The sequence below is a fragment of the Balaenoptera acutorostrata genome, chromosome 18 (genome assembly GCF_949987535.1).
Source record: "Balaenoptera acutorostrata chromosome 18, mBalAcu1.1, whole genome shotgun sequence".
Lineage (NCBI taxonomy): Eukaryota > Metazoa > Chordata > Mammalia > Artiodactyla > Balaenopteridae > Balaenoptera > Balaenoptera acutorostrata.
Genome location: NC_080081.1, coordinates 2,884,976 through 2,902,788, shown reverse-complemented (window position 1 = coordinate 2,902,788; position 17,813 = coordinate 2,884,976). Strand labels below are relative to the sequence as shown.

The 17,813-nt window shown below is 46.4% G+C and overlaps 1 protein-coding gene across 1 annotated transcript in view; it reads right to left on the bottom strand.

Annotated features, from left to right (window-relative positions):
* Positions 1-4,607: 4,607 nt before the first annotated feature.
* IRS2 (insulin receptor substrate 2) overlaps positions 4,608-17,813 on the bottom strand; it is a 29,449-nt gene continuing 16,243 nt past the window's right edge. Inside the window, exon 2 of the mRNA XM_057532933.1 lies at positions 4,608-5,828. Coding sequence (XP_057388916.1) covers positions 5,824-5,828 — 5 coding nt within the window. The 3' untranslated portion in view covers positions 4,608-5,823. The remainder of the gene's footprint in view (positions 5,829-17,813) is intronic.

The window sequence follows — 17,813 nt, the reverse complement described above, 5'->3', positions numbered from 1 at the left end:
TCACTAAAAGTCTCACCTTTCTACCAGATCTTGAACGCAAAGGAATGTGATGAAAAGTCTTATTTTCTTCCGCAAGGTACGAGCTTAGCGAGCAAGGTAATGAAACCGTGAAGTCCAGAAAGAATGAAGACGTGTGAAACCCTCTTTCCAGAGAACTTAGGCCATCAGCACCCCGGCATCCTTTGCAACAAGCCGGCCACCTGACCCCTGCATCCCTCCCGAGTCACCAGGTAAATAGCTCAGGTTACTGTGAGCATTGATGCCCTGCCCAGCTGTCTTGCACGGCTGTTCACTGCCCTCAGGTGTAGATATTTACTCCGGGATTGAGCATATTTTCAGCCACACCTGTATGCCTCCAGGTAGGAGAAAGTGTTTAGTGGAAGGGAAGCAACATCCCTTTGGCTGATGGGAATCTGTGTGCAGAGGAAGGTTAAGCGGAGGGAGGGGTTTACTCGCTGTCCTTGCAACGGAACAGCTTTGCTTCCTACTGGAAAAGTATGTGATGAAAAGCTTCCTGCCGTGTTCAGTTACCCTTTGGAGGAGGCCAGAAAGGGGTCGTTAGCAGCGCGACTCCAGAATTTAGGTAGGCAAGCACTGGAGGACCACCCCGGGGGGCTGCCATCTGGCTGAGGGCATGGCTGAGCTGGAGACAGATGTGTTATCAACTCTACATCCCGTGGCCCAAGTTGGATACACTCCCCTTCACGTGCGTCTTCAAAAGTCAGCTTAGTAAGTAACTCGGAGGGGAGCGAGAAGAAGAGGATGCCCGGGGCCTCTGTGTTTTTGCAGGACCCGTGGTCCTGCCCTTGGAGGGCTGCTCTGGCCACTGGCCGGACATCCTTGGTCCGGGCCCAGCAGATGAAAGCCGGAAGCGATGTCTGTGAGCCAAGAGCTGAGTGTTTTCAAAAAATAGACGGGACGGGAGGAAGGAGCGCGGTTTGCTTTGAGAGCAGTAAACAAAACCGTGGCTGCCTGCCAGGGAGGAGCTGACATCTCCAGCAGATCCTGGAAAGCTTGGTGGCTGCTGGGGCCTCCTTAGGGCTGAGAATGGGCAGCAGGAGGGCTGCTGGGCGGGGGTGGGGTGGGGGGTGGGGGGTCATCCCTTCTCCTCCCTCCTTTCCCAGGGAGGGCCACGGTCCAGAGGAAGAGGAAGAGCCCAGGCTGGCTTTGGTGTTTGGGATAAACTCCACCAGGGCTCAGCTCCCTGATGGGAAGAGGATGGTGGGAAACGGCCAGGTGGCATCTCCCGAACTCTGCCAGCAGGTGCTTCTGGCGGGAGAGGAGCTCATTCACCAGAGGGTTCTGTTACCACGGGGTCCTGCAGGGAGGGCCCGGCTGGGTCTTAGCCCAGGGCTGCCCTTCCTCCCTCCCAAGGAGTCTGAGAGGGGCATGACCACATCCGCAAGGATAAAAGAACTTTGCAAAGACAGACCCTTCCCTGGGGTTTGTTGTCCGGTGCCCTCGCAAATTAACTGGCCTCTCTCGCTTTTTTAGGGGAAAACCTGTTTCTGCACACCCCGCAGGACACAGTTATAAACCGAATCTCTAATCTTGCAAAGTCGCTGTGGGCGTGACCACTTCTGGGCATCCTCTGGCCTCGCTGGGTGGTGAAGGTAGGTGGCCTGTGAAAACACTGCGAGAGAGACGGCAACTTTATTAAAACCTTATCTTCGATTATTGTAATGGGAGGTGCCAATCTCCGCTCCTCAGCACACCCGGAAGTGTTCATTCCGTGTGAGGACAAGGACCGTGCCTCTTGTGTGTTTTCCTTTTTTTGGACAGCGTGGACATGTACAGCAGACGTCACTGATGGTCATACCAACCAAGATCACAATCATGTGCTAACAACAATGATATCAGTGGATGAAGAAAATACACAGCCTGGCAATTCTGGATCACCGTGACTCATCACGTGCACTATCCTAAATGTAGGGCAATGGAAACGGCATCACCAAGATCTAAAGAAGCAACGACCCCCTTGTCTTTCAACAGGCGGCACTGAAGAGTGGAAATGACAAATAAGTCAAATACTGGTAGAGCTCAGGGTTGGACACACAAAGGAATGAACCGCCTGCCCAAGTAGCCTGCAAACTTGCCAAATGATCTTTACCCTGGGACTCAGGGGCTTCAAGAAGGACTAGCTATGATCCTGCCGGACCCTTGAAGGTGGTAACAGCATCACGAGATCACCAAGAGCCAATGTGCATCTTCCAAGCTGACCACTAATGGGTCAGAATCAAACTCTCCCAAAGTAGTGCAGGGGGGGGGGGCCTTGAGCCTTCAGCACGGGATGCCCTGGAAACTAGCATTCTCCTCCAAGTTTATAAATTGGTTTCTGGTGAATAGTTCCAGCATCTACAGGACTTTGAAATAACTCCTCACTTCTTTATTTACAATCAACTTTTCTGGGTAAATACACTCGCCAATTCCTGCCTTGTACGACTCCCTTAGAATGACAGCCCTCTCGTCACTAAAATAGATTTCAGAGATTTTAAACCCTGCAGATCATGCCTTCTTCCCGGTGCCTAACAGGAGCCCCCAGGAACAATCAGTCTGGGCACCCACGGGCCGCACGTCACTGACAAGTTCCCAGATGCCACACAATGCACGCCAGTCTTGTGACTTAAACTCCATCATTTAAAAACCACCTTCCCCATCGCTCTGATTTTATTTGTTCAAAAGAGACGACACCCATGTTATTGCATTACTATAATGCCCAGGTAAAGCGGAGGTACAGAAAAACGATTTCTAACAAGGAGGTGAAACCGTCCTTGATGAAAACCAACAGACACCATTTTCGTATCTTCCACCTCCTGAATTGCACCTCTTGGCTCTGCTGACTTGACTGCCACGTGCTCTGGATGTTATCTGTCCCATGCCTGTGTCTCGGGAGCAGGATGGCAGCAAGCACACGGGCACAGGTTCCGGGGCTGTGCTTCTGCGTCCGAGTCCTGCTTCTGCGTCCGAGTCCTGGTTCTGCTGCTAATGAGCTCTGTGCCCTCCGGCAGGTCCTTTAACCATTTTGTGCCTCAGTCTCCTCATCTACAAAATGGGATGATTGCCACCACCGAAGGGTGTGAGGGACGATGAAGGAATGAGTACCTGTACAGCACTGAGAACAACATCCAGCACACAGGCAATGATTCTACGTTTGGTGAAGTGAATAAAATATTTTTTTTAAATTAACACATCGACTTTTCATAAATGTTGTAATGTGTGGGGTATTTTCTGGTTTCCAGAATACAAATATTAAATGAAGAGGTCACACAGTCACAAAGTGTTTTTAAAGAACCAAATTATTTACGTAATGACTACAAACACCAGAAGAGTGGCTTGATGTCAAATTCATTATCCACACAGGAAAAAGCATTCTCCAGGCTTTCTTCATTTCATAAATAATGTATTTTATTGTATTGCATATGGCTATTAAGGAGAGCATCCATGATCATTACAGACTAAATACAATGCACTAGTCTAGTTCCATTGAGTCTGGTTTCCAGCAGTGCTATATAGGCCCTTATATACAGCAAGGACAGTGGAAGACAGCAAGAGAAGGTCAGTCTTTTGTCATATCACAATAGCAAGAAATATATTTAACATCTTGACCTCCAGAAACAATACGTACCCCAAAAGAAAACACTGTTTAATAACTGTTAAAGTTTATATAGCAAAAAATATTTTAAATTTAAGGTAAGTCAGGCAAAATGTACAAAGACCCAATATACATTGTGAAGTTTTAACAAACATAACATTTATACATTTTGGTTCCATTCTGTAAACTAAATTAAAAATGTAAATATTGCATATGCCTTTTTTTTTTTGAAATGTACAGGATAGAAGAAAATTTAGTATATTATCAACTTTTTACTTCGCTTGTTTAAAGTTGCAGGAGGAACATGAACCATGGGAAGGGTGGCAGGACCACGCGAAGGATGGGGAGCTACTTAAATACGAGTCAGACACTGCAATCAGCAGCGCCCATGTTCAGTCCTATCTACGGGGGGTGGGGGGTGGTTTCCATAGCAACTCCATCCATCCCGAGTCCCAAAACTAAACCAAAACTTTAGGACATTTTATACATTTTAATAAAGTCTCTCTATATTACACACTGAAAATGACCATCAAACTAACATTGTATAGTTTATGCACTGTTGTGCTGTGTGATTCTCTAGAAAAGTGAAACTTGGAAAATGCTCAGGGCGATCACTTTACATTCAACTTTGTCTTGCGGTACAATCCTCTGTTCTAAAAGGTCAGCATGGCAGGAGAAAGACTTTTGCATTGCGATTAAATATATGTTTAAGACATTGAATTTTTTGGTCTTCCTCTAGAAAAGCCTCATTTTATGAATGCATTATTCTATAGTGATATCTATCTATATATTTATATATATTTTTCTCCCTCCCCCCCACAAAAAAAAAAAAAACCCAACTCGTATCTCCAATGAATTCGTGTAACATCTACAGGACTCTCAGAGAAGAGGCACTGGGGACCCAGCCACAGGAGGGAGACTCTAGAGCTCCCCCAAGGTGTCAAGGCAGCAGAGAGATGACGTGACATCCTGCAGGTCAAGGGCAGCAGTTTTCCCTGACACCCACGATAACTGCCACCACACTGAAAACATGTAAAATAGGGGTAGCCTTGTCGGGAATTTTTTTCACAAGTGACATGTACTGTAAGATTGTTTTTCTTCTTCTTTGTCTATTAATAACACAGGGGCCAGAATGCCTCTTTTATCAGTTCCTTTCCTTTTTTTTCTTTTTTTTTTGTGTCTGTGTGTGTGTGTGGTGTTGTTGTTCAGGGCAGCCTCGTTGCCAGACACGATATCATCATAGTAAAGATAATACATTTTAAAAGAAATCTGCCAAACCCTTGACCAGTCTTGAACCGCTAGCATGCCTATGTGAATTTTTGGTTAGAGAAATGCAAGCTCAAGATTAAGGATAGCAGAGACGTTTGAGCTTGTACATAGGATCAAAGGCGTTTGCAATTTGAAGTACCTACATAAACATCTACAGAGAGAAGATTAAACAAGTCTGTTAAAGGTAAAAAGAGATACTCACCCCCGTCCCAGACCCTGCCCCTCCCACCCCCCATCCCCCAATACAGTTGATGGTTTTCCGAAGTAGGTTGCTTCAGTTACATATAATAATTATTATTTATCCAGCCATCTTCAAAGTCCAATCTCAAATTTCATCTCCGTTGGGAAACGTCAGTCCCACACTGGGCTCTGTCTGTGAGTAAACACGCAGGTACCTGGGTTGGAATCCGGCAAGCAGCTGTGTACCGGGCCTGTTTGATAAGGCAGGTGACCGCGCTGGGGACCCAGGGCAGAGGTACCCAGGGGTCCTGCCGGCCCCTGACCACGCCGATCTGGCTTCACCTGGAACTGAGGTAGGACGGTGGTAGTTTTGAGAGGATGCCAGTAAATACCAGATTTTACCACTTTAATGCGAATTGGTAGAATCTCCTAGCATGCTGAGGGATATATCTGCTTTGCCAAAATGAAAGTTAAGGAGAAATTAAGACACTGGCCACAACGGAAAAGGCCGATGAAAACGTCCAATTTTCTTGCGAATCACTCCTTCCGCTAATTTTGTCGAAAAACAAAACACAACACAACCAGCACAAGGACGAATGCCCCCTGTGGGAACGAGGGATAGAGATGGTTTCACGTCTAATCCAGCTGCGTCCACACACAGTGATCGCTCAGATTCAAAAGGAAATTGTGAGCAGCTTCAGATTTTTTAAAAAATGCGGAGCATCTTCTTTTCATGTTTTTCTCTGATGTGTGTCGTCACGGGGATAAAGCCAGACAGATCTTCACTCTGAAAGAGGAAGGAAAGAAGTCAGCGGGACTGCTGGGCACACAGAGCCATCCTATTGCGGGAGACAAGGTCCCTCTTAACCCACCTTTACCATCTGTGTCACTTTCAGGCAATGATCCACTTTGGGAAGCAAACTTTTACTCATTCCGTTTTCCAGAGACAAGTTCAATGGGTAAACTCCCCTTTGGTTTCCCCAGAAGCAGGGCGACTGGGTTTACAGTGAGTTGTGAGATCCGTAAAGTGAGGTTCACATTTTCAATGCAAGAAAACCATTCACGATTCTACCCTTGGGAGAGAGGCTGAGCGACCTGGCAACGGCCCCTTAAATGCCCAGGTCTCAGTTCTGCGTGTGGACAGAGGGGGGAGAAACCACTGCCTTCCTCACAAGGCTGCGGAGAGGATGAAAACCACGCCACGTGTCACCGCGTGTTCTCAGCTACACGGATAATGCAAATGGGGGTCACAGTAAGAAAGTGGGAGAAGGAATACGTTCACACTTCTGCCCTCGGAAAACCCTTCCCACTGGGTACTCTATCTTGTTGCTAAAACGACCCAAGATTCAAAAATAAGCCCCCGTTACACACCCCCTTCCTCTGCCCTTGGGCGGAGCCAGCAGGACCCTCAACAGCTTCAACTGCTCCCCTCCTTCTGGGCTGAAAGATCAAACCTCCCTAACTTTTTCCCAGTCCCCACTGTTTTCAGCATATTTTTACTGGATGTGTTTGTCCCTTTAGAGGACACACCAACTGGAGAGCCTGACATTTCACAGCACACTGCCTTTTTTTTTCCTTTTAAGCCTCTTGGCTTTTAAACAAAAATGCCAAGTTGTTCATCACTCCCCATGCTGGTGACTACTCGGTCACATGCGTGCCCGGTGGGTCACGCCCCACCATAAACACCACAGTGCCTTCCTTTGCAGCTGTAGTTCCTTAACCTGCACCTCTGAATATTCCTCTAAAATCACTCAGAATTCTGTGCTTGGCTCTCACCACACTCCTGGATTTGCTCTTTTTTGCGTGTCTACTTCTTTTCTGTTCATCTTGAGTTCAGAGGACTAATCCCAGCAAGAGAGAAATTTCCAGTATCCCACAGCCAAGCGTGAGCACCTGCCCTGTAGCCAGGTAGTACCCAAACAAGAGCCTGTGTAGACACGCGCTGTCTACACACAACATAAACGCTGTAGCTTTTCATGACTTTCTCCAAAGTTCCCTACAATGTGAGATTTTGAGGCAGTGCCACTTTATTATTTTTAAAAAAGCTTACGTCCTTTAAGAAATTTAGCAAGTAAACTGTTCAGCACATGAAACTTAATGGAGAACAGGGTCCCAAAGTTCCTCCGAAGGGAAGGTGTGTCTCCAGCTATTTTATTCATTATTGTGATTTCTGGTCCTAAGAGACTCCGGTGACAGCCTGAAGGTTCGTGTCCCTTAAATACAGGCATTTGCTAAAATCCACCTACACTTGAGTCTCACCCTAAATGAGTCTGCATTTTGTCACTCAGGCCCTGACTGTGAGAAGAATCTGACGGCCCCCCTAGAGGTAGTACTACCCTGTGGGTCCACTTTCAGAAGGTTTCTATTCAGAGTTCATTGTATTTTTACACTAACGATTAGCTAAATGTACCTAATTGTCTCCTGTTAACGCTAAAACCCCATTACCTTGAAAACAGCTAAGCAAGTAAATTCTTTAATCCCTCAAACTCAAACACACAGAGTTAATTATTGCTGAAAAACTTACATTCCTTTACTGCAAACGCATAGGGCCATGGACATTTTTGCTCTGTTTTTAAGGATGCTTTATTGCTATGAAATAACTCTCATTAGACCGTCATGAGCTCTCATCAAGTTGAACGTGTAACTTCATTTTTTTGAAGTACAAACAACACAATTGTCAAAACCTTAATTTCTAAGCATTAGCATTATGAAAGGAAAGAGCTGCTAAGAAGCAAGGAAATAATTCATGCATTTATTCACACAATGACCTTTCAACATTATTTCCAATTCTGCTCCGGTGCAGGGCCTCTGTGAGGCACATGGGAGAATGAGGAGGAAGAGAATGGGAGTCACATGACAGCTGTTTTCTGGGCAGGGAAGGAAGCAACTCTTTCAAAGGTGCGCTGCCCTCTGCAAACACCTGCTTGTGAAGGATGCCCGACTGCAGTTACCAGCAAAGGGAGAAGAAAGCTCTTCCAAGGGCGCAAGAGAGAGTCAGGCTGTCGGCCACCCAGTGACGCAACTCGATGTGGGGACAGTAAGGAACGTGGTTCCCTAAGATGCTGAGCCGTGGGCCGGGCAGCCCCAGGCTTCCACGGAAGGGAAGGGCCAGGGATGTGGTCCCTCACGTGGCCAGGGAGAGCCACGGATGACTGGGGAGGGAGGCTGACCACACACGCGTGTGCACGCGCACGCACACGCACAGGTGCCATCACAGGGAGAGGGACTCGTTCACGGCACGTGGGAAGGACGTGAGCAGCCTCAGGCCAAGGAGACCAGAAAGAGGACGGCCACCAGCTCAGAGACAGACGTCTGGGCGAGAGCTGTGCAGTGCTTCAAACACGTATCTAAGTGTATAGATGTACCCTGCAGCCAACACATTGACCCGACATGGATGCAATCTGTCTCCTACTGGGTCAGATAACAGTGGCCGTGCACGGACGCCTCAAGGCAGAGCGCCTCCGCACGGCCCCGGGAACTTCAGTCCATGCCACCCAAGTCACCTGCCACTGAAACCTCTGGGGTTCACCCCCAGCTCACGGGGAGATCCTCCCGCACGCACCCCAGCAAGAATCCTGACCTAGCGTCATCAGGAGGGGACCACTCGGGGAAGGTGCCCGGGATACAGGGCTCAAGGGCGCCAAGGAAGCAGGCTCTCTGCGGCCAGGCGAGCAGCCAGCCAGCAAAGCCAGGCCAGCCAGCCATGAACCGCCTCTCACTGCTGTCGCTCGATCCTGCATCCCGCATCCCGGGAAGAAGGGGATGGAGGCAGGAGCGGGGGCCTAGGAATGTGAGCCCCCTTTTGCCTTTTATTTAGTTACTTTTAAAGTAAGTTAAATTACCCCTCCCCCTGAAAATTGGTCTGGTTCAGCCAACTAGAAAAAAAAAATCTTCCAACACTACTAGCCCGTCACCCTCAACTGTTAAATACGTATGCTTCGTAACGACGAGATTCCAGCAAAATTTTATTTATTTTATGACCTATGGTAATCCTACTAGAGGCAAAGAACCAATGATTAATTTCACAATTCCTCCACAGTGAATATCATTAAGATGGGAGACATTCTCTGAACTGTGAGGGTACAGGGGCGACACAAAGAAGAAATAAAGGCCAGAAACACGTGTTGCTGGTGAACACAGTTACAGAGTAACATACACCAGTTCTGAATCTGTTCCTAGACGAAATGCTTCTAAAATAATTTAAATTTATTGATACACATTGCATTTGTGGTATAATTACACACTGTACTGTTCTGTAGCTTAGACATTGCTTCGTAAAGAAACTCATTCACGGGAAGCATCAATCTAGAGTTACTTGATTAAAAAAAGAAAAAAACTTTCAGCACAAAGATCGAAGTTGTTCCATATGGCATGTCATGCAGCCCAGCTATCCTCTTCCTTTTCGCTCTGTGACATATGACAAATGACGTTCATATGAGGGATGCAGTCCCTTATGCAGTTATCGTAACTCCCTGGGGACCAGCGCTAATTCCGCCCTTTCTCTTCCATTTAAAAGACCAATCAGAATGCAAATGAGCACGGGTGTTGTCAGCAAAGGCCCCACCTCCAATTTGCTCTATCTTACAAAAAAAAAAAAAAGGACAGAAAGAAAAAGAAAACAATCACTGAAAAACTCTGTCCTTGAGACCAGTGGGGAAGCTCCCTAGACACGGAAGGTTCGGATGTCAGAACACGGCCACATCACACCACTGCCGAGCTGGCCTCCAAGATTGCAAACACTTCAGTGGAAAATGCAGTGAGCATCGGGTCAAGAAGGTTTTAGAAATAAATCGGGTAAATGTGCTCTGGCAAATAAACTCAAGCAGCATTCTGGGAGCATGTTCTGACTCACGGCTCTTTTTTTTAATGATTTCTTATGATTATTTGGATTTGGATGTAGACAGAGTCACGTGGGGCTGCACAGCACAGCAGGAGGAAAGGGGGCCTCGTCTCACGGGCCTTTGGTGAGCAGCAATGGACAAAACAGACAGCAAACCCATGTAGCAGGTACAAATGACTTAATATGTTCAGGCAGATCTGAATAAGAAGCAGTGCAGACACTTATTTGCATGACAAAAATGAAACATTATACTTCTTAAGATTAAAATTTATATTGCTAGTAGCAACTATGATTGAAAAAAAATAAATAAACCCTCTGGCGAGCCCAAACATGTCCTTCAGGTCCACTGAGACTTTTTATGTTAAAACACAGAATGACGGGAGAAAATAAACTTTTCTGTTACATGAGAAATTCCTAGAAAAGTCAACCTGATAATTCAGTATCTCCTCACTTTACTAGAAGCAAAAACACTCTTAGAATATACAAAAAAAAAAAAAGTAAGGTTGAGTGTGATAACAAACAAGCCAGGGATTCTAAGAAAAACGGTTACTTGAACTTTGCAAGTGGAAAAAAAAAGTAACTTAAAAAGGAAAATATGGAAGCACAGGGTCCCGAGGACAAATGGGCTCAGTAAGTGACTTCACCAACCCGACTCGTGAAAGATTTAGAAGCTTCTTGGAGTTGAGCTCATCATTTCCACTGACAATTAAAATCATTTCATCCTGAATGCTTGTTATTAAAGACATTTCCCAGCATCAAGTTGCAACTTGATGTTAATGACACAACGTGAAACAGGATGAGACAACCAAGTTTTCACGTGAGGCTGGGGTTAATGAAAGGCATCTCTCCTTCTTTAGCTCTTGTTTAATCCTTCACATAAGACCTTGTCTTAATCACCAAAGACTAGAGCAATCAGGTGTCCTAGACTGTTACCGCACTTCAAATTTCCCCCCATTGTCCAAGTTTCACCCACAGCAACCAGCATAAACTTTATAGTGAATAGCCTACACCAACTTTATGTCGTAATACTTAAGTATTCATTCCTTTTCTGTTTGTTATTGAAAAGCCTGGTGTGTGGATCCTATAAGCTACCCTTTTATGGCAAGAGTTTTCTAGCATCAACGGAGAAATATTATCATGCCCTAACGCAAACACCCGAGAGGCAAAAATGTCCCTAAATTACTGGTGGACCCTTCTCTTAAATTATGAAACGTTAGACCTTTTCTAAGTAAAAACCAGACAAGGGAGCCTCGATGACTTGCCCGCTGCTTTGGAGCTGATTAGCAGGAAAAGCGGATCCTTAACCTCTCCCAGAACTTTCCTCACTGCTGCACTGGGGGGGCTGACAATGCAGCCCCCATTTTTGCAAATAAAAGACGGGAGGACTCGGGAAGGAGTGAGAGGAGGTCTGGAACTTCCATTTGGGTCCTGGAGTTTAAACCTTTACATGGTACCATCAGCTGTTTATAAACTCCCCAAAGACACCGAACCCTGCAAACTGTGCATTTCTGCTTCGTGCACATATCTCTCCTGCTGGTCAAGGGGCTGGACCACCTCGGTCCCCAACATACAGCACATGCTTGTTAGGTCCTTCACGAAGCTCTGACGAGCTAACCAGAAATAAAAAACCCATGTGGTTTATGCCATTTCTCACAGGCAGAAAAGCAGAATAAAATCTTCTAAAGGAGCACAGAACTTTAGGACTGTCTGAGGCCCAGGAGAAAAGAAAACCTTTGTCATCTCACACGAGAGTGGCCTTCTAAGAGAAAGGTCAACAAAGTACGGCCAAATCGGGTCCTTGCCTGTTTCTGGAAATAAAGCTTTATTGGAACACAGCCACGTTCACTCATTTGGACACGGCTGTGTCTCACTTTAACAGTGGAGCTGAGTGATGGTGGCAGAGACATTGTGTCCCAGGACACGAGGAAGACAAGGAGGGGAAAGAAGGGTAAATTTGTGAAAGTTACAACATGTATTTCCATCTGCGTGTTACACCTGGAGACTAATTGATACCCCCTCTGAAAATTATCGGCAGGCTTACGTGCTTCAGAGATGCAATCCCATTGACTTAAAAGCCTGCTATCCTGTTACAGACCCTACTGAGAAGGAGGAAGCAAGTCATAAAATCATTTATGAAGCTAGCACACACTTTAGGAATTAGTTTTCCTTACTCTTCCATTTGATATTCCACGCATAATACCACAGTACCGAATAAATCTGATTATTACTAAATATATCCTATAGTACTACTCCTTCAACTTGAACATAAATAAAGTTATATACGTTAGATCTGCAATTCAGAAAGGGCCCAAATCTCTCCTCTTGCTTGAGTCATTTGAGAATGTGACTATAAGCATTATGTTCCTACCCTCTGAAACAATATTTGGACCAAGTGATGGAACTTGCATTAAAATTGCAAATATCCTATGAACGGTGTAATTCTCCCTCAGGTGTATATTTTTGTACACTATAAAAATGTTTATATTGTGTCTATCTGAGGTTCTCAAATCTAAATATTATAGTTTTGCTATAAATTTAAGGGAATGTAGAATAACAGTTTGTTCAAAATATATCCATCCCCAAATATCCTGTTATGTATCATTTCAAATGAACCATACTTTCCTTCGAATATTTAAATACTTAAAGAGTTGCTACTGGGTTTTCTTCGTTTTATAATTTGATACCTTTTTTGTTTTTATTATTGAAACTGAAATAAGCATTTTCTGGAAGTCTGAAATTATGCCAACTATAACTCAAATCACCTCTAGAATATCACTAATAGGAAACGTACTTATGAGTATAGTTAAAAAGGTTCCTCCAGGGCTTCCCTGCTGGCGCAGTGGTTGAGAATCTGCCTGCCAATGCAGGGGACACGGGTTCGAGCCCTGGTCTGGGAAGATCCCACATGCCGCGGAGCAACCAGGCCCGTGAGCCACAGCTACTGAGCCTGCGCGTCTGGAGCTTGTGCTCCGCAACAAGAGAGGCCGTGACAGTGAGAGGCCCGCGCACCGCGATGAAGAGTGGTCCCCGCTCGCCGCAACTAGAGAAAGCCCTCGCACAGAAACGAAGACCCAACACAGCCAAAAAATAAATAAATTAATTAATTAAAAAAAAAAAAAAAAAAAAGGTTCCTCCAGGAATCTGAAATTTACTCTGGTTTATACATAATGATAATGCAATAATTTGGAAATGTATTGAAAACGGGATTTGTGAAGTCCTTGTCTGTTATTACAGAAAAAAAAAAAAAAAAGAAAGGATTAGAAAAAACGGGGGGAAACATATTGTGACCCACCGCCTGCCCAGCCAGTGACCTGAGCTGCCTTGCTGGGCACAGACCCACAGGGCCTGAGCAGCCTCAACCTCCAGACTGCGAGTAAATTCTCTCCCATGGATGCCACCTCCCTAATACGGATGCCAGCGTCCTGGCTCGGGGGGAAGAACACACCTTGTGCAGATGGGCACCTGGCCTTTACATTGAGATGCAGGAGCTCCCAGCAAAGAGGAGGCCGAGGGCCACGTCCTTTGCCCTGGCACAGGTGGACACCCATTCCTACCACCGGCCACCTCAGGAGCCTTCCTGGGAGCTCAGGAAGGACTCAGGGCAACCGTCCCCACGGCTCAAGGACATGCGAGTGTGGAGAGCCGCTGGCCTCACCGGAGTCGGGGTCCCCAGGCCCAGCAGGCAGGACCCACCAGGATGTTCCCTGTTAGGAAAATGGGGACATTATTCTTCTGCCCTAGATTTCTCCCTGGGCATGGGGAAACTACCAAAAGAGATTTTATGCATACAACATATAACTCAGTAGTCAAACAGAAAATATATATATACACACACACAAATTGTTTTTTCCACAAACAGTGAAGCATGTGGTGCTGGCAGGATGTGCACCTTGGGGCCGGGTCCTTCTGCCTTCTTCCCGCACCTTTAAATGATGTACACGTGTAACCACACGCTGTGCTGTGAATGACAAAGCCCTAGGCCCGGCAGCCCTGCGCACTGGGAATCTCTGAGCACACCCATCTGCCATCACGGCTTCTCCTCCATTCAAAACTACACCCATGAATGACATCACCAGCAATTGCAACTTCAAGCAGTAAGTAAACAAACCATGAATGCACAAACACGAGGGCGAAGAGCTCTCGGAAAAAAATGAATAAACTTGTTTTCATTGGCTAGAAGCAGAACAGAAGCAGAATTGTTTTTTTGGGGGGCGTAACTCAGGGCCATTTAAAGCTAACAGTTCTCAGACGCTGCCCAGAGCACCCTGCCTGGGGGCTTTCTGCACGCCTCGTTCACGGGCCGCCCGTGTCTCTCCATCACCGGAAGAATGCACACTTCCCTCTCCGCATGCACGGCCCTCGAGCAAGATGCCGGAAGCCGGCGGGGCCCCAACTTGGCGGGGCCGCGGGGCACAGGACCTCTAGTCTCTCGGGGGTCACAGGCGGCCGTGCCCCAAAATGCAGAGAGACATTTAAATTCCTCTGTAAATTCCTCTGTGGCCTATGAGAACGATTTACATCCAAATGGAGTGCCCCTGATTGAAATTTCAGGAATGAAAAGTGGAACGTGCGAAGTTACAGACCATCTTTATCAAGTGCATTTGCTAAAAAAATAAGGTAAGACAGTAGCAGCCGACAGCCACGCCTTCCCAGGGAAGCAGGGCCAGGGGGACCCAGGCCCTGGTGCCCCAGGCTGCAGACCACCCCCAGCTTCCCCGGCAGGCAGTGCCCGGGCCAGCCAGGTGAAGCCGCCCTGCACGCTCGTTCAGCCCAAATGCTGAAACGTTTTTAATGTCCTTCACAACTTGAGCCTCAGCTGGGGACACCTGCTGAAGAGAACTTGTGCAGACTTGTCAGAGCCTAACCTAGACACTGTACTTGCTCATTCGCTGGGAGGGACCCTGCACACCAGGGGCCTCGGACCCGGGACTTTCAAAGTGCCGTCGGGAGATCTGCAGAAGCCTGTGGTTGGAAACTTTGGCCCCCAGCCCCTCCTGGAGGGTCCAGGGCCACCAGCTGTCAGACCCGGAGCAGGGAGGTGCCTGCCGCTGCCCCCAGGTGGGAAGCCTTCATGCCCGGGGCTGGAGGGCACCGAGTCCCGTCCAGACGGTGACACACAGGGGGACGCTGCTGGGACACCCCTGGTCACAAACCCGTCTCATCCTTCCCTCGTCTCCAGGGAGAAGGCAGAGGGCAGGACCAAAATACCCAGCGACACAAAGACAGCTTCCCAAACTGCTGAAGGCTTGGAAAGGTGGGAAACGATCCATTGGGTGTAAAGACGGCATTTCTTACTGATTGACACGAAAACCTTCCCAGGCTCCAAAAGCTGGGCCGGGTTTCTCTACGACTTTTAAGAATGGATTTAAAGAAGACATGCCTTCCCAACCACCTCTTTAGGAATCAAAAACACAAACTCCAGACTGAGCAGACGACCACTTGATAGACCACAATGACGCCCAATACATCACACACACAGGCCCCTCCCCTCCAGAAGAGCCTCACGCAGACGGGGATGTCCTGTCTGGAGAGATCATTTCCGCCTTTTCACATTTAGCAGCTTTATGATTTTGGAACACTCGGTCTATATGAATTAACATAAAATAACTTATTTTCTCCATTCTCCTTAGAGGGCAGCTGGCCATTTTGCAAAATCTACTCGTTGTATCGAACTGAACATGAATGGGGCGTAGGCTTCAAAGTGACCTAAACAGCGAGTAAAGAAGCAGAGTAAACTTGCCCTTTCATTGTAACTTTTACTATATTTACAAATTGGTTGTTTCAGTATGCTCACATAAAGAAATATTAATATTTAGCCATTGTCATTCTTTGGAGATAAGCTTGAATGGGATCCTTATTTGACAGTATTAGCATTTTTTGGATTTTGTGGGGGGTTTTTTTGGGCAGGAGAGGGCAAGTGCTATTCACTAGTATTTTTGTCATTGATTTTATTCTCTTTCAACAACCAAAAACTTGAGGGAAACAATTGTAAAACTCAAGTGAAAGAAATCAAGTCTAATTCTAAAGTATGAGTGTACAGTATTTCTATGATTTTATTACTTATAAATAAAAAGATTTGGAATGTGTAAAAAAAAATTGGTTGTTTCAATATGCTCACATAAAGAAATACTAATATTTAGCCATTGTCATTCTTTGGAGATAAGCTTGAATTGGATCCTTATTTGACTTGCCCATACTTCACACATTTTGCACAGATCTGACAAGACAACGCGTGAATCAAGTTATTTACAAGTCTACGCTAGCAATCTGCTTGTAGGGCGAGGGTGGCAGACACAGAGGGGGAAGCACAGCGCCCCGGCCTGTGTGTCCCCGCTGAGACCTTGGGTGTTGGTCACAAACCTCCCCCCAAGGCGAACACGCAGCCTCCCGCCATCCGCCCCTTCCTGCCCTGATTCCTTGCACATCAAATTCTGAAGAATGACTTTAAGAGACCCACGAGCATAAGCGTGTTTCCTAAAATATACACTGGACAGAGAAGATGCAAATTTCACACTTCCCATCTGGACAAAGTAATAGCAACCCCTATGGGAAGGAATAACTACTAATACAGTCGAAATAAATAATTAGGATGAGATCGTCATTTTTCTCTTGTTCGAATGGATGAGCTTCTTTAAGACACTTCACGCAGGCCATCCCTTCTTTACGTATCTCAGAAAAATTAAGTAAAACCGAGCCTACGTTCTAAAGGTAGACCTAAACCCATGTCAAGTCCTTAAAGTGACATAAGCTACAAATAGCCACAAAATCCACGTACTAAGCATGCGGTTTCTCCACAGACAGGCTAGAAGGAGGGGAGGGTCTTTATACCACACGCGGTACTAGCTTTTCTGGATGCCTTACACCCCTTAACTCCAAGCTAACCCCCATCGGTGCTTTCACGTTGAGGCCCAATCCTCCATGAAATACATGGAATAATGACTTTTCTATCATTTTAGTTTCCAAATCAGCTGATGAAGGAAATCAATTTGTGGCAGAGCCTGAATTTTGGGCTCCTTACTGGAAAGCACACAGTGCGGATGGATGCCCTGGGGAGGGGGAGTTGGGAGTAACTGACCCAGTTTTTCAAAGGAAGCCACTGGGGGTACTGAGAAGACACAGCACCAGGCGGCAGCGAGCGGACCAGAGCATCGTTCCCTACAGCCCGGCAAAAGCTCCCCTGAGGTCCACTGCTAGACCCCTTCACCCTCGGGTGGTTCCTTTAAAAAATAAGGGTAAGAGCAAGAACGTTCCCTCCTTGGAGGTTCTGAGGATGAAACACCACCTAAACATGTTATAAGGTGCTTTACAAATACGTCTGTGTAACTGAGCATGTAATTCCACGACTAAACACTTGTGCTTTGATGGCACTGTTTATCTTGTGACAATTTCCCTCTCCCTTCCCCAGTGCAATGACATCTCAGCATCTTCCTTCCCCCCAGAAACTTTTAGGTCTTTTCACCTTTTATATAATATTTTTGAGAAAGAAAGTCAGGAGTTGACATTATACCACACTAAGTGAAAAAAGATGCTACGGCGAAATGATATGAAAAGTTTTTAAACACTTCACATGCTGTTCCAAAGAAACTATATTTTCCGTCTTCACTGTTGAACATGCACAGTCTTTACAGTGGCTGACCAGGCTCTACACGTCACGGTTCATTGTTAGTTCCTTCTCATCACCTACTACTCTCTCCCTGCTCCCTCTTGGTCAGCTACACGGGTCTCCTTCTGATCCTGGGACACACCAGCAACTTTCTGCCCCAGGGCCTTTGCACAGTTAGTCATTCCCTTTGCTCATATGGACTCTCCCCCTAAATACCTACAGGACTTGCTTCCTCTCCACCTTCTCCCTCTCTCTTCCCTGCTTTGTTTTCTGGAGCACTTGTTACCACCTACACCACTTCATGCTCCGAACACATGCCAACATTACAT